Here is a 25,045-nt window from a genome sequence, read left to right as displayed (position 1 = left end):
AACTATTTACCGTCCATGTTTCACTTCCATACATGGCCACATTACATACAAATACTTTCAGAAACGACTTCCTGACACTTAAATCTATACTCGATGTTAACAAATTTCTCTTCTTCAGAAACGCTTTCCTTGCCATTGCCAGTCTACATTTTATATCCTCTCTACTTCGACCATCATCAGTTATTTTGCTCCCCAAATAGCAAAACTCCTTTACTACTTCAAGTGTCTCATTTCCTAATCTAATTCTCTCAGCATCACTCGACTTAATTGGACTACATTCCATTATCTTCGTTTTGCTTTTGTTGATGTTCATCTTATATATTCCCTTCAAGACACCATCCATTCCGTTCAACTGCTCTTCCAAGTCCTTTGCTGTCTCTGACAGAATTACAATGTCATCGGCGAACCTCAACGTTTTTATTTCTTCTCCATGAATTTTAATACCTACGCCGAATTTTTCTTTTGTTTCCTTTACTGCTTGCTCAATATACAGATTGAATAACATCGGGGAGAGGCTACAACCCTGTCTTACTCCCTTCTTAACCACTGCTTCCCTTTCATGTCCCTCGACTCTTATAACTGCCATCTGGTTTCTGTACAAATTGTAAATAGCCTTTCGCTCCCTGTATTTTACCCCTGCCACCTTTAGAATTTGAAAGAGAGTATTGCAGTCAAGACAAAGCGCGAGGCCAGAAGCTAACAGCTCCCCTCTCGCTATGGGGCAAGGCGCCACGCGGTTAGTTCGACTCGCGCTTCTTGGAAGAGCCCTCGGCTGCAGGCCCTCGGAGAGATGTAAGCAGACTGCCCGTCTCACACCAGAACTTCTCCCACGCGACTCCGTGACCAGGAAAGCGCACAGATGGTGCTTCCGCCACCAACCGAACACCGGTAACTTTCACACGAAGCGAACAAGCCTCATTGCCTACCTGTAAACCACAAGCGCTGGCCATTCTGTAAGACTACCGCTGATTCTCTGCAGCAGACTAAAGAGCCGTACAGCAGAATGAAACACACCCACATTCATTCACTCACGCATGCCAGAGAGTTTTGGAAGAGGAGAACAAGGGATAAACATTGTATGGAATCACAGTCGTGAGTTGGGTGACGTATAAAAACATAGCCTTATAGCGCATTTGCAAGTCTGAAAAGAACCAACATAATAAGCATATGATGGTTGCAACTCGTAGAAAGAAATACGCTACGGCTAGATTGAATAATACCTCAGTCTTCTCTGGTGCGAAATTTAGCAACGAAAACACCCGAATTGTAATGTACACCAATAGCCATTAAAATTGCTACAACACAAAGATGACGTGCTACAGACGCGAAATTTAACCGACAGGAAGAAAGAAGATGCTGCGATATGCAAATGATTAGCTTTTCCGAGCATTCACACAAGGTTGGCGCCGGTGGCGACACCTACAACGTGCTGACATGAGGAAAGTTTACAACAGATTTCTCATACACAAACAGCACTTGACTGGCGTTGCCTGGTGCAACGTTATTGTGATGCCTCGTGTAAGGAGGAGAAATGCGTACCATCACGTTTCAGACTTTGATAAAGGTCGGATTGTAGCCTTTCGCCATTGCGGTTTGTCGTATCGCGACATTGCTGCTCGTGTTGGTCGACATCCAATGACTGTCAGCAGAATATGGAATCGGTGGGTTCAGGATGGTAATAGGGAACGCCGTGCTGGATCCCAACGGCCTCGTATCACTAGCAGTGGAGATGACAGGCATCTTATCCGCACGGCTGTAACGGATCGTGCAGCCACGTCTCGATCCGTGAGTCAACAGATGGGGACGTTTGCAAGACAACAACCATCTGCACGAACAGTTCGACGACGTTTGCAGCAGCACGGACTATCAGCTCGGAGACCGTGGCTGCGATTACCCTTGACGCTGCATCACAGACAGGAGCGCCAGTGATGGTGTACTCAACGACGAACCTGGGTGAACGAATGGCAAAACGTCGTTTTTTCGGATGAATCCGGCTTCTGTTTACAGCATAGTGATGGTCGCATCCCTGCTGGGCGACATCGCATATATTCGTCATCGACATACTGGCGCATCACCCGGCGTAACGGTATGGGGTGCCACTGGTTACACGTCTCGGTCATCTCTTGTTCGCATTGACGGCACTTTGAACAGTGGACGTTACATTCCAGATGTGTTACGACCCGTGGCTCTACCCTTCATTCGATCCCTGCGAAACTCTACATTTCAGCAGGATAATGCACGACCGCATGTTGCAGGTCCTGTACGGGGATTTCTGTATACAGAAAATGTTCGACTGCTGCCCTGGCCAGCATATTCTGCAGATCTCTCACCAACTGAAAACGTCTGGTGAATGGCGGCCGAGCAACTGGCTCGTCACAATACGCCAGTCACTGCTCTCGATGAACTCTGGTATCGTGTTGAAGCTGCATGGGCAGCTGTACCTGTACACGCCATCCAAGCTCGTTTGACTCAATGCCCAGGTGTATCAAGGCCGTTATTACGGCCAGAGGTGGTTGTTCTGGATTCTGATTTCTCAGGACCTATGCACCCAAATTGCGTGAAAATGTAATCACATATCAGTTCTAGTATAGTATATATGTCCAATAAAAATTTCTTCTTGGTGTTGCAATTTTAATGGCCAGTAGTGTGGGGTGAAAGTGCACTGGAAAGCAAATAAAATGATAATGAAAGGGCCGTTTCAACCTACATAATCCAGGATCAGTTACCCAGAATTATGTAAACAGATGTCATTTTTGAAGTGTTGGCAGAAGTGCCAACACATTGTAGCTAGAGGAGGCCGAAATGCACGCGTTAAGCTCACGCAGACTGGCGTGAGGTCTGGAACATTACAAGGTTATTAATATAGCAAATAAAGTACGTCGTTGAAGTAATACTTAACTTTATTCCATAATTGGAGAACATAGGTCTTGATTATACATAAGTGCAATCTCCATCAATTGGTAATGGCGCCTTGCTAGGTCGTAGCAAATGACGTAGCTGAAGCCTATGCTAACTATCGTCTCGGCAAATGAGAGCGTATTTGTCAGTGAACCATTGCTCGCTAAGTCGGCTATACAACTGGGGCGAGTGCTAGTACGTCTCTCTAGACCTGCCGTGTGGCGGCGCTCGGTCTGCCATCACTGACAGTGGCGACACGCGGGTCCGTCGTATACTAGCGGACCGCGGCCGATTTAAAAGCTACCACCTAGCAAGTGTGGTGTCTGGCGGTGACACCACAATTTTTACTATGCAAGTCTATTTCATCTACAAGGTGTCGAAGAAATCCGTGCATCGGTATTGACTTAATAAAAAGGAGGAAATTTATAGGTGAGGAGGGCCCATACTACTAGGAGCGCAGGGGACGATGCGGGAGAGCCGCACCGCCGTACTAGACGAGGTCCTAGCGGAGGTGGTTTGCCGTTGCCTTCCTCCGACCGTAATGGGGATGAATGATGATGATGAAGACGACACAACAACACCCAGCCATCTCGAGGCGAGGAAAATCCCTGACCCCGCCGGGAATAGAACCCGGAAACCCGTGCGCGGGATGCGAGAACGCTACCGCAAGAGCACGACCTGCAGACAGGTTTTATTGTTGCTCCATTAAGTTTCGGGAATGCAGCCGCATGAATTCTGCTTCTGCCGCAGAATTCATGCGGCTGCATTCCCGAAACTTAATGGAGCAGTCTTTGCGCCGCGAAAACCTGAAGATTCACAGGTTTTATTGTTATTCCTTCTTTGAAGCTCGGAAAGAAAGAATGTTATCAGTATTGTATTTTTGTTTCAGCACTGCTGTCTTTGAGTTCCGAACTCATGAAGCAACAATTATATTCTAAATGAGAGATTAGTGACGGATTTGTGGGTGCATGAACATCCACAGATAGGAAAAACTATGAAAGTTGTGATGAGACCATTTGCCACAGTTCACGTCATAAAGTAGCCCTGCCTGACTGAGATAAATGTCCTGTTTTTTCAGGCTGTCTCAAAGACAAGCAACGTATTGGAAGCAATAAAGCGTGAGAGGAAAGGTGTCTCTTAATCAGATGAGCAGTCTCCAGCGAAATCCATTCGCAAAAGAGGAGTTGGAACTTCCAAGCATCTTGGTCAACAGCGCACGACCACTCTGAAAAAAAATTTGAATACGAAATGATTTCGGCCGACGTTTGTTACTGAATTATCTGACAATGGTGTGGAGCAACGATTTGTAACCTACCGTACTTCGTTGTGACAACTTCCATAATTTATATGAAGTAGTTACCTTGTAACAGGTCCAGATGGACAGTTGCCAAGCAGTCGAAAAACTGACTCTGGAAAGAGTATCTTGCGAGACATACAAAATCACGTAGGATCTAAAACCAGATATTCAGGAGGACATTTGAACCTCATTCCTCGCATAATTGGGCAGTCGGCAGCGGATAACCGTGAAGTGGAGCGGTCCCAGTAGTAAACTTACCCACAGGCTTGAAACTAAATTCGTAGGACCTATCCATGAACACGGCTGCAGTGTACCAGTAGACACGGTAGGAGGCGTACAGTGTGGCAGCGAGGCTGAACATCTGCGACGCCTGTGGCTGCCGCTGCTCGCACAGCGCACTGAAGTCGTCGTGGAAGGAGACGTTCCACGGCTGATGGTGCAGTAGTTTTTCACTCAACAGCGGCCGCCTGTAAGGTTAATAGTTAGAAACCAAGCGTGTATACTGTATGCAAGAATGTAAAAGTAACCACACTGGATTTCCACCCAGCAATGGATTAGAAACGTTCCGGTACATCAAAACAGTGTGTGAGACTTTGACTGAATCCTTGAACTTTTACATTGTTTAAAATGTTCAAATATGTGTGATATCTTATGGGACTCAACTGCTAACGTCATCAGTACCTAAGGTTACACACTACTTAACCTAAATCATCCTAAGGACAAACACACACACCCATGCCCGAGGGAGGACTCGAACCTCTGTCGGGACCAGCCGCACGGTCCGTGACTGCAGCGCTTATATTGTTTAAAGGAAGCACAGAAGCACAGCAAACAATCGCAGACGCATTGGTTTTCCAGCATTTTAGCACATCGAGATATCAACTTCAGATTTCACAGCATTTAATTCAGATACAGATTTTTAACTATTTCTTGCAGATCATTCACTCCGTTCTGCGCTGCTATATCTTTTGAGCTGGTTTTAGACACATTAAGCAGCAGAAGTGCAGCGATTGCCGCAGAATATGTCTCTTCCTTAAAGAAGAATTTCGCATGCATTGCAAGACAGTGAACATGTGATATTCGTGTTAAGGATGCGAATGACTTGTTAAAATTTCTTATAGATGAAGGTAAGTTGTCCACATTTGTGTTGACTGAACTGTACACATAATAAAACTGAGACGTGAAATACAATACACACTGTTCCATTAAGTTTCGGGTTTGCAGCTACAAGAATTCTCCTTCTTCTTCTAATATTTCGGCTGTATAACGTTCAGCCATCTTCAGGGTGAGCCGCAAGACTGCCGCTCCCAGGGGGGCGCAGAAAGCTATGCGCAGAAAGCAACGTGTTTTCTCAGTTGTGCGCATGACGTCACGGTGGAAGCAGCTGTGCCAAACAGTACACTGTTCGAATTGTGTGTGATTGTTTTTCTTGTGTTGTTTTGTGTTTGAAGGAGTATTTTGATTGAGTTCTTTCTTCTGAGGTACTCAGTCAACAGCGGAAACATTCGAAATTCGGGAGTGTTAACGGTTTTTGCTGTAATTGATATTTGATTTGGAACTGAAATAGTTGGCGATAGTGGACAGCGGAATCAACATTGTATCGCCAGCTCTACAGTTTATGGTTCATCCTGTGAAATTCTTATTGGAGAATCTACAAGTGAGTGGGAAAATTAATTTTTACAATGCCAGGCTGTGCTTTAACGGGCTGTTTTTCCTACAACTGGAGCACAATGAGAACTGACGTAATGTATCACAGTTTCCCACGTAATGAAACATTACAAAAACTATGGTTGTCGAAATGTTGTAGGAAAGACTGTAAATGTTGCGCATGCAAGAATATGTTCCCGCCATTTCGCAGAAACAGATTACTTAAGGGATTTACAGTCTGAATTGCTTAATTTGCCCCGAAAAAGAATGCTCAAGCCAGATGCAGTTCCTTCGCGCAATTTGCCGTGCAGTAGTGCGACTGTCAACGTGTCACCCGCAACAGAAGACAGAACCAAACGGTATAAGAAACGAGAACTACATAAGAAATCTCTGGAAACTCTGGAAAAGCTGCCACCAAATAAGAAACATCATAATAAGAGCACATGTACAGATGACAGTTTTTTTTTAAGATACAGATGAAGTTACTTTGATGCATACTATAGCAGCTTTAGAAAGAGGGAATGCTGTTCTTACAAACAAGTGTGTGCAACTTCGAGCTCTTAAGTAAATTCATTTTAATGCGATTAAATGAATAGTTTCTGATTTATTTGAGCCGAGGTTTCGAATTTCAAGTGTGTGTCAGTGTGGTTGTGATCTGACATTTTACCGATGTGTGAGGCATAAGCTGCGAAAGAATATAACTCATCAGTTTTAACTGTAATATTTTAGCAGCAGATTAGCAGTTTAGACATCTCATTTCTGGTATAAACAAAATCTTCCGCCAAAAACTTGACGTAAACGCGCATGCCGTGTCATCTCCTTGTGAGCGCTTGCTTCCACGCTGACGTCACTAGGCCAGCCAATGGCAGAGCAGAGCGCTTACTGCCCAACCTTATTATTTAGTAACCTTGGCCGCTCCAGTGCTCCCTCCATCCCTTTATACTCGTGTAACGCGCCAATAAGCATGCGACCACAGATGCAATGCGCCAGAGACGTTGGTCGGCGGCAGAGGCGTGGACAACGCGCGAGTTACATCTGTGAATCCGCAGTCGATCTGTGTTGTCATGTCGATATATCCTTGTGAGCTGCACTGTGACGACGTCTTTGTGAGTTTATTACACCAAGTGCCTCATTCCATGATTTGTCAAGGTCGAAATAGGCCACAAAGAAAGCAGAAGAAGACGAAGAAACCTTTAAATCGATGGCCTTCGTGCCTTATGTGGGTAGTCTCCGATCAAAAATAGGACGGATCCTCAGCAGACACAAAGTAAAAGTGATTTTTCGTCCTCCACCCAAGACAGCTGCACTCGTGGGATCTGTCAAAGATGATTTGCTGCTCCGAAAGTCTGGAGTTTACAAAATTCCATGTGAATGTGGCCTTTCTGACATTGGAAAAACGTACTGTCCAAGAAAGATGTACAGAACACTGCAGGTACACGTGACTTTTACAACCTAACAAGTCGGCAGTGCCAGAGCGCTGTATTGACACTGGTCAGCCGGCCAGAGTGGCCGAGCGGTTCTAGGCGCTACAGTCTGCAACCGCGCGATCGCTACGGTCGCAGGTTCGAATGCTGCCTCGGTCATGGATGTGTGTGATGTCCTTAGGTTAGTTAGGATAAAGTAGTTCTAAGTTCTAGGGGACTGATGACCTCAGAAGTTAAGTTCCATAGTGCTCAGAGCCATTTGAACCAATTGCCACTGGTCACAGTATGTTGTATGACAACGTCAAAATTTTGGCAACTACATCATCTTTATGGGACTCGATAGTGAAGGAGGCAATTGAGATTTGCTTGACGACCAATTTAACCAACAGAGATAGTGATTTCAAACTTGACAAATCATGGAATCCGGCACTTGGTGTGTAAGTAGGCTGTTTAGATTTTTATATTGGTAATGCCACGTAGCGCTCTGTATGAAAATCACTGGCTGTGCTGTGTGCAGTCTGTGGCTAGTTTGCATTGTTGTCTGCCATTGTAATGTTGGGCAGCGGCAGCTGGATGTGAACAGCGCGTAGCGTTGCGCAGTTGGAGGTGAGCCGCCAGCAGTGGTGGATGTGGGGAGAGAGATGGCGCAGTTTTGAAATTTGTCATGAACTGCTATATACACTCCTGGAAATGGAAAAAAGAACACATTGACACCGGTGCGTCAGACCCACCATACTTGCTCCGGACACTGCGAGAGGGCTGTACAAGCAATGATCACACGCACGGCACAGCGGACACACCAGGAACCGCGGTGTTGGCCGTCGAATGGCGCTAGCTGCGCAGCATTTGTGCACCGCCGCCGTCAGTGTCAGCCAGTTTGCCGTGGCATACGGAGCTCCATCGCAGTCTTTAACACTGGTAGCATGCCGCGACAGCGTGGACGTGAACCGTATGTGCAGTTGACGGACTTTGAGCGAGGGCGTATAGTGGGCATGCGGGATGCCGGGTGGACGTACCGCCGAATTGCTCAACACGTGGGGCGTGAGGTCTCCACAGTACATCGATGTTGTCGCCAGTGATCGGCGGAAGGTGCACGTGCCTGTCGACCTGGGACCGGACCGCAGCGACGCACGGATGCACGCCAAGACCGTAGGATCCTACACAGTGCCGTAAGGGACCGCACCGCCACTTCCCAGCAAATTAGGGACACTGTTGCTCCTGGGGTATCGGCGAGGACCATTCGCAACCGTCTCCATGAAGCTGGGCTACGGTCCCGCACACTGTTAGGCCGTCTTCCGCTCACGCCCCAACATCGTGCAGCCCGCCTCCAGTGGTGTCGCGACAGACGTGAATGGAGGGACAAATGGAGACGTGTCGTCTTCAGCGATGAGAGTCGCTTCTGCCTTGGTGCCAATGATGGTCGTATGCGTGTTTGGCGCCGTGCAGGTGAGCGCCACAATCAGGACTGCATACGACCGAGGCACACAGGGCCAACACCCGGCATCATGGTGTGGGGAGCGATCTCCTACACTGGCCGTACACCATTGGTGATCGTCCAGGGGACACTGAATAGTGCACGGTACATCCAAACCGTCATCGAACCCATCGTTCTACCATTCCTAGACCGGCAAGGGAACGTGCTGTTCCAACAGGACAATGCACGTCCGCATGTATCCCGTGCCACCCAACGTGCTCTAGAAGGTGTAAGTCAACTACCCTGGCCAGCAAGATGTCCGGATCTGTCCCCCATTGAGCATGTTTGGGACTGGATGAAGCGTCGTCTCACGCGGTCTGCACGTCCAGCACGAACGCTGGTCCAACTGAGGCGCCAGGTGGAAATGGCATGGCAAGCCGTTCCACAGGACTACATCCAGCATCTCTACGATCGTCTCCATGGGAGAATAGCAGCCTGCATTGCTACGAAAGGTGGATATACACTGTACTAGTGCCGACATTGTGCATGCTCTGTTGCCTGTGTCTATGTGCCTGTGGTTCTGTCAGTGTGATCATGTGATGTATCTGACCCCAGGAATGTGTCAATAAAGTTTCCCCTTCCTGGGACAATGAATTCACGGTGTTCTTATTTCAATTTCCAGGAGTGTATATTATGACTATTAAGGTAAATACATTGTTTCTTCTCTATTAATATCTTTCATTTGCTAACTATGCCTATCAGTAGTTAGTGCCTTCCGTAGTTTGAATCTTTTATTTAGCTGGCAGTAGTGGTGCTCGCTGTATTGCAGTAGTTCGAGTAATGAAGATTTTAGTGTTGGGCAGCGGCAGCTGGATGTGAACGATTTGTGAAAGGTATAGGTTAATGGTTCTCAGGGCCATTCTTTTGCAGGGATCTTTGATAGTCAGATTGCGTTGCGCTAAAAATATTGTGTGTCACTTTAGTGAATGCTTGAGTACGTTCAGTTTTGCTCAGCTGTTTGAAAAGCAAATAGTGTAAGAGGTTTATCAGCACAGTCGTGTATAATTGTTCAAAGGGGACGTTTCAGGTGTAATAAACTCAGAAAGACGTCGTCACAGTGCAGCTCACAATGATATATCGACATGCCAACACAGATCGACTGCGGAGTCACAGATGTAACTCGCGCACTGTGCACGTCTCTGCCGCCGACCAACGTCTCTGGTGCATTGCATCTGTGGCCGCTTGCGCAGTCGCGCGTTACACGAGTATAAAGGGACGAAGTGAGCACCTCCTGAACACGGCCGATATGCCCCAACCCCCCCCCCCCCCCTCCAGTACACCTCTTGCAATATGCCGATGACACCGCATTCCTCGCCCTCGGTCCTACCCTCCAACGGTCCCAACGCCTTCTCCAGAATCACCTTGACCTTTTTGCCGCATGGTGTAACCGGTGGTTCCTGAAAATCAATCCTTCCCAAACCCAGGCAATCATCGTAGGTCGTACCACTCGCTCCTTCCGGCTCCTGGATTTCTCCCTTACTGTCTGCGCCCATCCTGTCCGCCTCACCCCCACCCTCACCTACCTCGGCCTCACCATTGACCGTCACTTCACCCGGATCCCTCATCTCCGCTCCATCCAATCCGAAGCCCACAACCGCCTCCGACTCCTCAAACTCCTCTCTGGCCGGACATGGGGGTTGCACCCCTCTACCGTCCTCCACACCTACAAATCCTTTAATCTGTCCCATCTTCTGTTATGCCAGTCCCGCCTGGATATCTGCCCGCCCCCCACCCCAAATTATATAAGTCCCTCCAGATCCTCGAGCATCATGCACTCCACCTCGCCCTCCGTATGCGCCTCCCGTCCCCCACGCGGATCCTCTATGATCTCATTCCTTTACCCCATCTGCTCCTATTCCTTGAACATATCCGCATACTCTACACCACCCGCCACCTCGATCCCCCTCACCGCCTGGTTGCTCCTCTCCTATCCCCGCCCCCTGCCACGTCTTCACTGTTGTGTCCCCCCTACCCTCCATCTCTACACCCTCCATCTCCATTCCCAAGGTGGCTTCCATCAACTCCCCCTCCCGGATGATGCCCTCTCTCCCTCCATCTATCCCTACTATCAACTCTGATCCCCACCCCCCCTCCTTTCCTCCGTCCTTTCCCTGGGCTCCCTCTCCCCCCCTTCCATCCTGTTTTCTCCCCACGAAACCTCTCCCTACCTCCCTTCTCCCCTCCCCCCCAAGTCCTGCCTTCCCCACTCCCTGTCGCGTCTGCCCAGCACCCCCCCCCACCCCTCTTATGGGTCCTCTTCCTCCATCGGCTCCTTTCCTGCCTCCTCCCCTTCGCTTTTCCTCTCTGTCCCCCCTTTTTTATCTTCCACTCATCCGTCTAGTTTCCCCCCATGTGCTCTCGGCTGTGGTATGTCATATTTTAGTGCAGTGTTCCAGTGCATGTTCAGTGTTGTTTCATCTTTTCCCATGTTGCAAACAGAAACCATGCTGTCGCTGGGTGTGAATTTTATGTCCTTTGCGAACAGAAACCAGCCTGCCGCCGTGTTTCTTTTAATTGTCTGTCTATTATTTTATCTGTCTGCTTCGTATGTATTTTTATTAACATCAGCCTCCCTTTGTTCTGTTTTAAGTTCCACGATTTTTTTTCGCCATGTTACCCTTTAAGTCTTCACTTTTATCCCCTGTTTTTTATTATTTATTATCTTCACCTTTTTAAAACAAAGTCTGTAGGCTGCAGAGCGGCATACTAAGCTGCTGGGGAGGGCGGGGGGGGGGGAATCGAAATTCAATAAAGGAAAAAAAAACAAAAAAAACTGGAGCGGCAGTCTTGCGGCTCACTCTGAAGATGTCTGAACGTTATACAGCCGAAATATTAGAAGAAGAAGAAGGAGGAGAATTCTTGCGGTTGCACACCCGAAACTTAATGGAACAATCATTGCGCCACCAAATCTGAAGATTCACAACAATACGCACTGATTAACTTCTCACCGTTGTGGTTCACAGTCATGCACAATTTTTCGAAACTATCATTTCACCATGTGCAGACGTTCGCACTTGCTTCATGTTACTGTATTTCTACAATGAAAACGTTTATTTTAGATGGTGACTTGTTCACATATGGATCTTAAAGTCTGACATGAGCTGAAGCAAAGTCCTCCTCAATACCACTTAAAAATGGCCCAAAGGCCGAAACTGCAATTGCAAAACAAATAATTTTTACAGTCAATGGCGAATATGACGTCCTTAAAAATATGCGCATCGAGCTAGCCAGGCACGGACAGAGTCCTGCCCTCCCAGCCATCCTCCCGCCAGGACCTCACCTCCTGCCTTCCAGCCGTCACACAGGCTCCTCTGCAGACCTGGCGGGACCAGGACTCCCGGAAGAGAGGATACTGCAGTTACCAGTGCCCTCGGGAAATGCTTCCTGGATCAATTCTCAAAAATGGTTCAAATGGCTCTGAGCACTATGGGACTTAACATCTTAGGTCATCAGTCCCCTAGAACTTAGAACTACTTAAACCTAACTACCTAAGAACATCACACACATCCATTCCCGAGGCGGGATTCGAACCTGCGACCGTAGCAGTCCCGCGGTTCCGGACTGCAGCGCCTAGAACCGCAAGACCACCGCGGCCGGCGATGATTTCTCACTCTGCAGTGGAGAGTTCACTCACTAGAAATGTCGGGGATCCGACACACAGGTCTAGCCTGCCAGGTAGTTTCGTGTCGGCATTAACCGATGTGACATCTGCATATCAGGACTCTAGGCCAGCTGAAAGCAGAACTCTCAGAGAAACATGAATGTACCGTCAAACAGTTCCACTTATTCAGCTCCTTTCAGCAGATCCAATGGTTAGGGACAGCACGATATGATGACTTAAGGTAAATCCCTCTTTGCAGCTACAAAAACTGTGTTTCTTTCATTTTCACACACACCAAAAGAAGTTTTGCATCACCTCGGTTCCGAGAGTTCTGGAACCTGTACAGAAAATTGGAATAGAGATCAACATAAACATCATTTCCGCCCTTTTTATTGCTCATGAAAACCACACATTGCATGTTGTACCACCATACAGCGACACCTTCTGAGGTGGTGGTCCACATTGCTGTACACGCCGATACCTCTAATACCCAGTAGCATGTCCTCTTGCATTGATGCATCCCTGTGTTCGTCATGGAATCCACAAGTTCATCAAGGCAATGTTGGTCCACATTGTTCCACTCCTCAGCGACGATTCGGCGTAGATGCCTCAGAGTGGTTGGTGGGTCACGTCGTCCATAAACAGCCCTTTTCAATCTATCCCAGGTATGTTAGATAGGGTTCATGTCTGAAGAGCATGCTGGCCACTCTAGTTGAGCGGAGTCGTTATCCTGAAGCAAGTCATTCACGAGATGTGCACGATGGGGGTGCGAATTGTCGTCCATGAAAACGAATGCCTCGCCAATATGCTGCCGATATGGTTGCACTGTCGGTCGGAGGATGGTACTCACGTGTCGTACAGCCGTTAGGCGCCTTCCATGACCTTCAGCATGACCAAGTTGCCTCCAAACACGTCTCCGATGATTGTCTGGTTGAAGGCATATACGACGCAAATCGGTGAAGAGAACGCGATGCCAATCCTGAGCAGTCCATTTGGCATGTTGTTGGGCCCATCGTTACCTCACTGCATGGTGAGGTGGTTGTGAAGATGGACCTCGCCATGGATGTTGGGAGTGAAGTTGCGCGTCGCGCAGCCTATTGCGGACAGTTTGAGTCGTAGCACGACATCCTGTGGCTGCACGAAAAGCATTATTCAGCATGGTAGCGTTGCTGTCATGGTTCCTCCGAGCCATAATCCGTAGGCAGCGGTCATCCACTGCAGCATTTGCCGTTGGGCGGCCTGAGCCAGCCATGTCATCGACAGTTCCTGTCTGTCTGTATCTCCTCCATGGAGCAACAACATCGCTTTGGTTCACCCCGAGACGCCTGGACACTTCCCTTGTTGAGAGCCCTTCCTGGCGCAAAGTAACAATGCGGACGCGATCGAACCGCGATATTGACCGTCTAGGCACGGTTGAAGTACAGACAACACGAGCCGTGTACCTCCTTCCTGGTGGAATGAACGGAACTGATCGGCTTCGGACTCCCTCCGTCTAGTAGGCGCTGCTCATGCATGGTTTTTTACATCTTTGGGCGGGCTTAGTGACATCTCTGAACTGTCAAAGGCGCTCTATCTGTGATAAAATATCCACAGTCATGTCTATCTTCAGGAGTTCTAGGAACTGGGGTAATGCAAAACTATTTTTGATGTGTGTATAATATTTCTGCTTAGATCCAGAAGTGCGCATACCAGGGTCTCACACTGCTATGTTTGATATATTTGCAGCTTGACGTGTTTGCTGACGCAAAACTTGACAAAATAACGCACCACTATTCCATACAAATGTTTGTTTACTTGGTTCTGAACCATTCGCTGGGTCTCGGTTCGTGAGTGGCAGGCGCGGGTCTCTCGTTTGACAAGTTATAATACGGCAATTCTAGGTCGTAAAACTTGGTCCTAAGGTCAGTGCTCTGTAGACCGACTCGATGCATATGTATCAGGTACATCTAATGATGAGAATGGAACCCTCAAAATCGGATATGAGACAATTTTTTCCTGACTAATCTACGACTCCATTCCCTATAGTCCATCAACGATGGGAAGTCAGCATACTGCCAGATGCAATGCAGAAAACCTGTAGCACAGCCGGCCGCGGTGGCCGTGCGGTTCTGGCGCTGCAGTCCGGAACCGCGGGACTGCTACGGTCGCAGGTTCGAATCCTGCCTTGGGCATGGGTGTGTGTGATGTCCTTAGGTTAGTTAGGTTTAAGTAGTTCTAAGTTCTAGGGGACTGATGACCTAAGATGTTGAGTCCCATAGTGCTCACAGCCATTTGAACCATTTGAACCTGTAGCACAGTCCTTGGTTATCACTGTTATTTGAGAACAGCATTGTCACTTAAAGTATGAAGCTGAATGATAATGAGTTGGGTCCCTGGTTTCACCGGAAAGCAATTCCTCCCAAGACATGTGGTGCCATGGTGCTAAGGCTCGCAAATCGTTTCCATGCGACTTATCCCAGCACGCTGTTCTGCTTGGTTATACAGTACCACACGTACTCTACTAACTGGGACTCAGAATGCCGTTATGAAATTCATCATTTGCATGCCCCTGATGGAGGAAGTACGCTGTACTGACAATGATCTGAATAATCATTATACCGAGATTTGGTTGGGGAAGAATTTCGGGGAAGGGCTGTTTTTAACGTAATGGAACAGTTCATTCCATAAGGCAACCAAAGGACTGATTTAAGGGACCACACTGTAGTTCAGGTCGAAAAAAATCGATTTTCGGTTTTCATCATATTTCGATATATTAAGGTTTTATTTAAGCACTCTGAAAAGGATTTTGCTGAAAAAAATTTTTTTTGGAGCATTTAAAGAGCATTTTCCTACCACGTGTATTTGTGTGCCGTGCCCACTTTTCTGTCACCAACTGTCAACTCTAAGCCATATGGAGATGCCGTTAATAGCAAAACAGAATGTGTAGGACACGTTCAAAAACGTTTGGGAACAAGGCTGAGAAAACTAACTGTTGATATGAGAGGAAAAAAATTAGAAGATGGAAAATTGTTGACCGGACAAGGTCGGTTAACTAAAACTGAAACAGAAAACTTGCAGGTATGCTATGGGCAGGCAATCAGGAGAAATAAACAAAGCAATGATGGAAATAAAAGAAAGGTTTAGGAGTGGAATTAAAATACGAGGTGAAAGGATATCAAAGATATGATTCGCTGATGACATTGCTATCCTGAGTGAAAGTGAAGAAGAATTAAATGATCTGCTGAACGGAATGAACAGTCTAATGAGTACACAGTATGGTTTGAGAGTAAATCGGAGAAAGACGAAGGTAATGAGAAGTAGTAGAAATGAGAACAGCGAGAAATTAGCATCAGGATTGATGGTCACGAAGTCAATGAAGTTAAGGAATTCTGCTACCTAGGCAGTAAAATAACCAATGACAGACGGAGCAAGGAGGACATCAAAAGCAGACTCGATATGGCAAAAAAGGCATTTCTGGCCAAGAGAAGTCTACTAATATCAAATACCGGCCTTAATTTGAGGAAGAAATTTCTGAGGATGTACGTCTGGAGTACAGCATTGTATGGCAGTGAAACATGGACTGGGAAAACCGGAACAGAAGAGAATCGAACCATTTGAGATGTGGTGCTACAGACGAATGTTGAAAATTAGGTGGACTGATAAGGTAAGGAATGGGGAGGTTCTACGCAGAATCGGAGAGGAAAGGAATATGTGGAAAACACTGATAAGGAGAAGGGACAGGATGATAGGTCATCTGCTAAGACATGAGGGAATGACTTCCATAGTACTAGAGGGAGCTGTAGAGGGCAAAAACTGTAGAGGAAGACAGAGATTGGAATATGTCAAGCAAATAATTGAGAACGTAGGTTGCAAGTGCTAAGCCATGTCATGGATTGTGTCCATCAGGAGAAAATTCGTGGTGCAAACACAATAGGGCTCAAGCAACTGGAGCATGTTATTCTCACCAGCATCCTCTACTTGCTGCTGTTATCACGGCAATTAAACCTATTTCCAGAAACTTGGACCATCCTGACCTTGTCAGGAAATTTCTGCATTGGCAGACACAGAACCCAAATGAATATTTCAACAGTATATTTTATAACCGCCTCCCTAAAACAATATTTGTAGGCATGCATACAATGAAACTAGGAGTTCATGATGCTGTTATTACATTCAATTGTGGGAATATTGGAAAGTGTTGGGTACTGAAAAAGCTGGGAATTAATCCTGGTGAAAATATGATCACTGGGCTGCAACATTGCGATAAAATGAGGATAGCCGTGTAAATAGGCTGTTTAGGTTTTATGTTGGTAACGTCACCTAGCGCTCTGTATGAAAATCACTGGCTGTGCTGTGTGCAGTCTGAGACTCATTGGCATTGTTGGAATATTTGCTACTGTAGTGTTGGGCAGTTGGATGTGAACAGCGCGTAGCGTTGCGCAGTTGAAGGTGAGCCGCCAGCAGTGGTGGATGTGGGGAGACAGATGGCAGAATTTTGAGAGCGGATGATCTGGACGTGTGTCCGCCAGAAAAAGGAAATTTCTAAGACTGGATGTCATATATTTTATGACTTTTGAACACTATTAAGCTAAATACATTGTTTGTTCTCCATCAAAATCTTTCATTTGCTAACTATATGTGTATCAGTAGTTAGTGCCTTCAGTAGTTAGAATCTTTTATTTAGCTGGCAGTATTGGCGCTCGCCGTATTACAGTAGTTCGAGTAACGAAGATTTTTGTGAGGTAAGTGACTCATGAAAGGTATAGGTTAATGTCAGTCAGGGCCATCTTTTTGTAGGGATTTTTGAAAGTCAGATTGCGTTACGCTAAAAATATTGTGTGTCAGTTTAGTGTTGATCAGAATAGGTAAAGAGCGAAATGTCTGTGTACGTTCAGTTCTTCTCAGCTGTTTGAAAATCAAATAATGTAAGAGGTCTATCAGCACAGTCATTCATAAATTTTTCTAAGGGGACGTTTCAGCCGATGTAGACAGGTCTGCATCTAATATGGCCAAGAAAGAACGACAAACATCCAGGAAGGTGAAAAAGAAGCTGGAAGACCTGCTAGAGGCCAAAGAAGGGCCATCATATGCAGCAGGACAGTTTTAATTAACTACCAGTAACAAATTTGAAAAGTTTTTTCTTTAAAGTCAATTTCCCCCAAAGTAAAATGTTCAGTACATATGCCCCACTATATCAGAAACTATCATAGATAAATGAGTGCAATTTTCAGGGACTCTGCATAAAATATAAAGCCACCTCTGGTACTACATTCATTAATATTCCCCCGTTAGGAAGTTCACAAAAAATATTTTCTGCAGAAAAAACTTAATATTTTTTGTTAATAAATTTAAAAAAGTATTTCTTAAAAACTATAAAATGGTTAAAGTAGATTTTAGTACAGGTGACTCTATTAGCATCATGTAACATACAGTAAAAATATTAAGGTCCTGCATCAAATAATATTTTCAGAAATGGATCAAATACTTGCCTAAATTAACATGGGTTAGATAGGTGGGGTGTGGTCCCCTTAACTAGAGGAAGGAGGTCAACATACAAACAACAAAGTGTAAAGAAAATCTCGAAACTTCTGGACAATTTGCAATGTACTACACAGCAGTAGTGATACAATACTGAGTGCCAAATTATGTTTAGGAGCACTTGCTTTGCCTCACAAAGTGTCAAATCAACAGAAGCAGCAAAAATACGAGGTGCATTCACGTTCTAAGGCCTCCATTTTTTTTCTCCGGACTGGAAAGAGATAGAAACATGCGCATTGTTTTAAAATGAGGCCGCGTTCATTGCCAATACGTCCCAGAGATGGCAGCACTGTACGGCACATGGAATTTTACCGCCAGCGGCGAGAATGACAACTGTTTTAAATACTTAAAATGGCAACGTTTTCCTTACTTGAACAGCGTACAATCATTCGTTTTCTGAATTTGCGTTGTGTGAAACCAATTGAAATTCATCGACAGTTGAAAGAGACATGTGGTGACGGAGTTACGGATGTGTCGAAAGTGCGTTCGTGGGTGCGACAGTTTAATGAAGGCAGAACATCGTGTGACAACAAACCGAAACAACCTCGGGCTCGCACAAGCCAGTCTGACGACATGATCGAGAAAGTGGAGAGAATTGTTTTGGGGGATCGCCGAATGACTGTTGAACAGATCGCCTCCAGAGTTGACATTTCTGTGGGTTCTGGGCACGCAATCCTGCATGACGACCTGAAAATGCGAAAAGTGTCATCCAGGTTGGTGCCACGAATGCTGACGGACGACCACACGGCTGCCCGTGTGGCACGTTGCCGAGCAATGTTGACGCGCAACGACAGGACGAATGGGACTTTCTTTTCGTCGGTTGTGACAATGGATGAGACGTGGATGCCATTTTTCAATCCAGAAACAAAGCGCCAGTCAGCTCAATGGAAGCACACAGATTCACCGCCACCAAAAAAATTTCGGGTAACCGCCAGTGCTGAAAAAATGATGGTGTCCATGTTCTGGGACAGCGAATGCGTAATCCTTACCCATTGCGTTCCAAAGAGCACTACGGTAACAGGTGCAGCCTACGAAAATGTTTTGAAGAACAAATTCCTTCCTGCACTGCAACAAAAACGTCCGGGAAGGGCTGCACGTGTGCTGTTTCACCGAGACAACGCACCCGCACATCGAGCTAACGTTACGTAACAGTTTCTTCGTGATAACAACTTTGAAGTGATTCCTCATGCTCCCTACTCACCTGACCTGGCTCATAGTGACTTTTGGCTTTTTCCAACAATGAAAGACACTCTCCGTGGCCGCACATTTACGAGCTGTGCTGCTATTGCCTCAGCGATTTTCCAGTGGTTAAAACAGACTCCAAAAGAAGCCTTCGCCGCTGCCATGGAATCATGGCGTCAGCGTTGTGAAAAATGTGTACGTCTGCAGGGCGATTACGTCGAGAAGTAACGCCAGTTTCATCGATTTTGGGTGAGTAGTTAATTAGAAAAAAAAATCGGAGGCCTTAGACTTGAATGCACCTCGTACTCGCCACAAGGACCTGTAGTGCCGACATGCGGGGTAAACCACTACCACGGAACACAATCGTCGTCAATTTGCGTACAGAGGCAGGGGTCAGTGCGCGGTCGACGGTTCTTCCTTGTAGTGCTGGAGCCATTACTAAAGGTATCTGGTACGTCCGCTAAACCCGCTGCGCAGAGCAGGTAATAGGACTGTGGAAAGAGCCAAGGGTTGAGGTCAGTTTCTGCTTCTAATTGTCACTTATTGTAATTTAATAACCTTTACAACCAAAGCGGCACATAGCCGAATCTTTACCGAACTCTTTCACGGCTGAAGGCCTCCAACAAGAAATCTTAACAAGATAAAAACCCAATTAAGGTTGTTGTTGTTGTGGTCTTCAGTCCTGAGACTGGTTTGATACAGCTCTCCATGCTACTCTATCCTGTCCAAGCTTCTTCATCTCCCAGTACCTACTGCAGCCTACATCCTTCTGAATCTGCTTAGTGTATTCATCTCTTGGTCTCCCCCTACGATTTTTACCCTCCACACTGCCCTCCAGTACCAAATTTGTGATCCCTTGATGCCTCAGAACATGTCCTACCAACCGATTCCTTCTTCTGGTCAAGTTGTGGCACGAACTCCTCTTCTGCCCAGTTCTATTCAATACCTCCCCATTAGTTATGTGATCTACCCATCTATTCTTCAGCATTCTTCTGTAGCACCACATTTCGAAAGCTTCTATTCTCTTCTTGTCTAAACTATTTATCGTCCATGTTTCACTTCCATACATGGCTACACTCCATACAAATACTTTCAGAAACGACTTCCTGACACTTAAATCTATACTCGATGTTAACAAATTTCTCTTCTACAGAAATGCTTTCCTTGCCATTGCCAGTCTACATTTTATATCCTCTCTACTTCGACCATCATCAGTTATTTTGCTCCCCAAATAGCAAAACTCCTTTACTACTTTAAGTGTCTCATTTCCTAATCTAATTCCCTCAGCATCACCCGACTTAATTCGACTACATTCCATTATCCTCGTTTTGCTTTTGTTGATGTTCATCTTATAGCCTCCTTTCAAGACACTGTCCATTCCGTTCAACTGCTCTTCCAAGTACTTTGCTGTCTCTGACAGAATTACAATGTCATCGGCGAACCTCAAAGTTTTTATTTCTTCTCCATGGATTTTAATACCTACTCCGAACTTTACTTTTGCTTCCTTTACTGCTTGCTCAATATATATAGATTGAATAGCATCGGGGGTAGGCTCCAACCCTGTCTCACTCCCTTCCCAACCACTGCTTCCCTTTCATCTCGCTCGACTCTTATAAGTGCCATCTGGTTTCTGTACTAATTGTAAATAGCCTTTCGCTCCCTGTATTTTACCCCTGCCACCTTCAGAATTTGAAAGAGAGTATTCCAGTCAACATTGTCAAAAGCTTTCTCTAAGTCTACAAATGCTACAAACGTAGGTTTGCCTTTCCTTTCTTCTAAGATAAGTCGTAGGGTCAGTATTGCCTCCCGTGTTCCAACATTTCTACGGAATCCAAACTGATCTTCCCCGAGGTCAGCTTCTACTAGTCTTTCCATTCGTCTGTAAAGAATTCGCGTTAGTATTTTGCAGCCGTGACTTATCAAACTGATAGTTCAGTAATTTTCACATCTGTCAACACCTGATTTCGTTGGGATTGGAATTATTATATTCTTCTTGAAGTCTGAGGGTATTTCACCTGTCTCATACATCTTGCTCACCAGAAGGTAGAGTATTGTCAGGACTGGCTCTCCCAAGGCCGTCAGTAGTTCTAATGGAATGTTGTCTACTCCCGGGGCCTTGTTTAGACTCAGGTCTTTTAGTGCTCTGTCAAACTCTTCACGCAGTATAATACCACCCATTTCATCTTCATCTACATCCTCTTCCATTGCCATAATATTGTCCTCAGGAACATCGCCCTTGTATAGACTCTCTATATACTCCTTCCACCTTTCTGCTTTCCCTTCTTTGCTTGGAACTGGGTTTCCATCTGAGCTCCTGATATTCATACAAGTCGCTCTCTTTTCTCCAAAGGTCTCTTTAATTTTCCTGTAGGCAGTATCTATCATACCCCTAGTGAGATAAGCCTCTACATCCTTACATTTGTTCTCTAGCCATGCCTGCTTAGCCATTTTGCACTTCCTGTCGATCTCATTTTTGAGACGTTTGTATTCCTTTTTGCCTGCTTCATTTACTGCATTTTTATATTTTCTCCTTTCATCAATTAAATTCAATATTTCTGCTGTTACCCAAGGATTTCTACTAGCCCTCATCTTTTTACGTATTTGATCCTCTGCTGCCTTCACTATTTCATCCCTCAAAGCTACCTATTCTTCTTCTACTGTATTTCTTTCATCCATTCCTGTCAGTTGTTCCCTTATGCTCTCCCTGAAATTCTGTACAACCTCTGGTTCTTTCAGTTTATCCAGGTCCCATCTCCTTAAATTCCCACCTTTTTGCAGTTTGTTCAGTTTCAATCTACAGTTCATAACCAATAGATTGTGGTCAGAGTCCACATCTGCCCCTGGAAATGTCTTACAATTTAAAACCTGGTTCGTAAGTCTCTGTCTTACCATTACATAATCTATCTGATATCTGTCAGTATCTCCAGCCTTCTTCCATGTATACAACCTTCTTTTATGATCTTGAAGCAAGTGTTAGCTATGATTAAGTTGTGCTCTGTGCAAAATTCTACCAGGCAGCTTCCTCTTTCATTTCTTACCCCCAATCCATATTCACCTACTACATTTTCTTCTCTCCCTTTTCCTACTACCGAATTCCACTCACCCATGACTATTAAATTTTCGTCTCCATCTGAATAATTTCTTTTATTTGATCATACATTTCTTTAATTTCTTCGTCATCTGGAGAGCTAGTTGGTATATAAACTTGTACTACTGTAGTAGGTGTGGGCTTCGTGTCTATCTTGGCCACAATAATGCGTTCAGTATGGTGTTTGTAGTAGCTTACCCGCATTCCTATTTTTTTTATTCATTATTAAACCTACTCCTGCATTACCCCTATTTGACTTCGTATTTCGTTTCTGAAAGTATTTGTATGGAGTGTAGCCATGTATGGAAGTGAAACATGGACGGTAAATAGTTTGGACAAGAAGAGAATAGAAGCTTTCGAAATGTGGTGCTACAGAAGAATGGTGAAGATTAGATGGGTAGATCACATAACTAATGAGGAGGTGTTAAATTTGATTGGGGAGAAGAGAAGTTTGTGGCACAACTTGACTAGAAGAAGGGATCGGTTGGTAGGACATGTTCTGAGGCATCAAGGGATCACACATTTAGCATTGGAGGGCAGCGTGGAGGGTAAAAATCGTAGAGGGAGACCAAGAGATGAATACACTAAGCAGATTCAGAAGGATGTAGGTTGCAGTAGGTACTGGGAGATGAAGAAGCTTGCACAGGATAGAGTAGCATGGAGAGCTGTATCAAACCAGTCTCTGGACTGAAGACCACAACAACAACAACATTAGAGTTGCCCACAGCACTAGCAATCTCACGCACCTTAACTCTTCTGTCATCCATCACCGTATCAATGATTTCTGGAGTTGTAACCTCCACAGGACGCCCAGAATGTTCAGCATCAGTTGCGCCCATATGGCTACTCCGAAAATTTTCAAACCACTTATATACTGTTCTATTCGAAGGTGCAGAGTCACCGTAATGTTTATCAAGCTTCTCTTTAGTCTCCTGGGGCGTTTTGCCCTTCATAAAGTAACGTCTAATCACCACACGAAATTATTTTTCGTCCATTTCTTGACAGTCACTCAACTTCCTTGATTCACACGAATATCAAACACGAAGAAATAGACCAACTTGGTGTGCGTTCTTTCCAGAGACGCTACTAACTAAACGTGACCTCGATACGCGCCGGCGGTGCCATCTCTCGGACTTTGCTCGGACTTTTCAAACGCCCCTCGTATATTCTCTGACTCGCTTTACTCTGCGAAGATGAAAATTTTCTCCCAAAATTTCCAGTATGAGTTATATTCTCCATTTTATTGATACGAGCCACTGTACTACAGCACCAACTCAGCTCTTTCAACTGTACTCTCCTAATGGTTCTTCACTGATAATCTTCCACCCTTCCTCTTCTTCTCCTTCTCCTTCTTCATTGTTTTACCATTCACAAAGAGCCGTAATCTGGCAACTTCTATGCCACTGCCACCATCACCATCACCGTCACCTACACCACCGTCTACTCCCTCGGCAGCAACGTTGCCAGCTCTGTCACCAACCCCGTCGCCAGCTCCAAAACCGCGACCCACTCCTCCACCCACACCACTGCCATTGCCACGAGTTCCAACCACATCCGCCACCATTGTAGCGTCATCACCACAGTTGTAAACTCCTGTTAATGGTCCTCATCTGCACCCAACTGGGGTCACCTATTACTCCACAAGCCTCATGCGTGCAGTCATAAGATGAAACAAATGAAATAGAGCAGATAAACCCTCACCATTCCAAATAAAACCAAACCAGAAATGGTTTCACTAAATTTATGGACATGAAACCATTGATTCCTCTCAGCTATCGTCTTCTGCATCTACATCTACATACACGGTGCTTGGCGGAGGGTACCCTGTACTACAACTAGTATTTTCCTTTCCTGGTCCACTCGTTGATAGAACGAGGGAGAAGCGTCTGTCTCTATGACTCCCAATGAGCCCTAATTTCTTGTACCTTATCTTCGTGGTCCCTACCAAAATGGTTCAAATGGCTCTGAGCACTATGGGACTTAACATCTGAGGTCATCAGTCCCCTAGAACTTAGAACTGCTTAAACCTAACTAACCTAAGGACACCACACACATCCATGCCCGAGGCAGGATTCGAACCTGCGACCGTAGCGGTCGCGCGGTTCGAGACTGAAGCGCCTAGAGCCGCTCGGCCACACCGGCCGGTGCTGCATACCATAAATGTATGTTGCCGTCAGTAGGATCGTTCTGCAGTCAGCTTCAAGTGCCGGCTCTCTAAACTTTCTCTGCAGTGGTCTTGGAATTTGATGTCCCCTCACCTCCAGCGGTTTCCATCTGAGCTCCAAAAGCATATATGTAACACTTGCATGCTGTTCAAAGCTACCGGTAACAAATCTACCTGCTCGTCCCTAAATTGCTTCGATGTCTTCTTTCAATCCGACCCTGGTGCAGATCCGAAACACTTGAGCAATACCTAAGAACCAGTCACACCATCGTCCTATACGTGCTCTTCTTTACAGATGAACCACTCTTTCCTAAAGCTCTCCCATTAAACCGAAGTCGACCATTCGCTTTCCCTACCAGAATCGTCACATGCTTGTGCCACCTCATATCGCTTCACAACGTTACGCCCTGTTGTTGTTGTTGTGGTCTTCAGTCCTGAGACTGGTTTGATGCAGCTCTCCATGCTACTCTATCCTGTGCAAGCTTCTTCATCTCCCAGTACCTACTGCAACCTACATCCTTCTGAATCTGCTTAGTGTATTCATCTCTTGGTCTCCCCCTACGATTTTTACCCTCCACGCTGCCCTCCAATACTAAATTGGTGATCCCTTGATGCCTCAGAACATGTCCTACCAACCGATCCCTTCTTCTGGTCAAGTTGTGCCACAAAATTCTCTTCTCCCCAATCCTATTCAATACTTCCTCATTAGTTACGTGATCTACCCATCTAATCTTCAGCATTCTTCTGTAGTAC

The 25,045-nt window shown here is 45.8% G+C and overlaps 1 protein-coding gene across 1 annotated transcript in view; it reads right to left on the bottom strand.

Moving 5' to 3' along the window:
- LOC126108161 (uncharacterized) overlaps nucleotides 1-25,045 on the bottom strand; it is a 123,868-nt gene that overhangs the window by 5,359 nt on the left and 93,464 nt on the right. The window contains exon 6 of the mRNA XM_049913404.1: nucleotides 4,454-4,662. Coding sequence (XP_049769361.1) covers nucleotides 4,454-4,662 — 209 coding nt within the window. The remainder of the gene's footprint in view (nucleotides 1-4,453; nucleotides 4,663-25,045) is intronic.

The sequence above is a fragment of the Schistocerca cancellata genome, chromosome 11, assembly GCF_023864275.1.
Source record: "Schistocerca cancellata isolate TAMUIC-IGC-003103 chromosome 11, iqSchCanc2.1, whole genome shotgun sequence".
NCBI lineage: Eukaryota > Metazoa > Arthropoda > Insecta > Orthoptera > Acrididae > Schistocerca > Schistocerca cancellata.
Note: the sequence above shows the minus strand (reverse complement) of the source record. Positions and strands in the feature narration are given on the sequence as shown.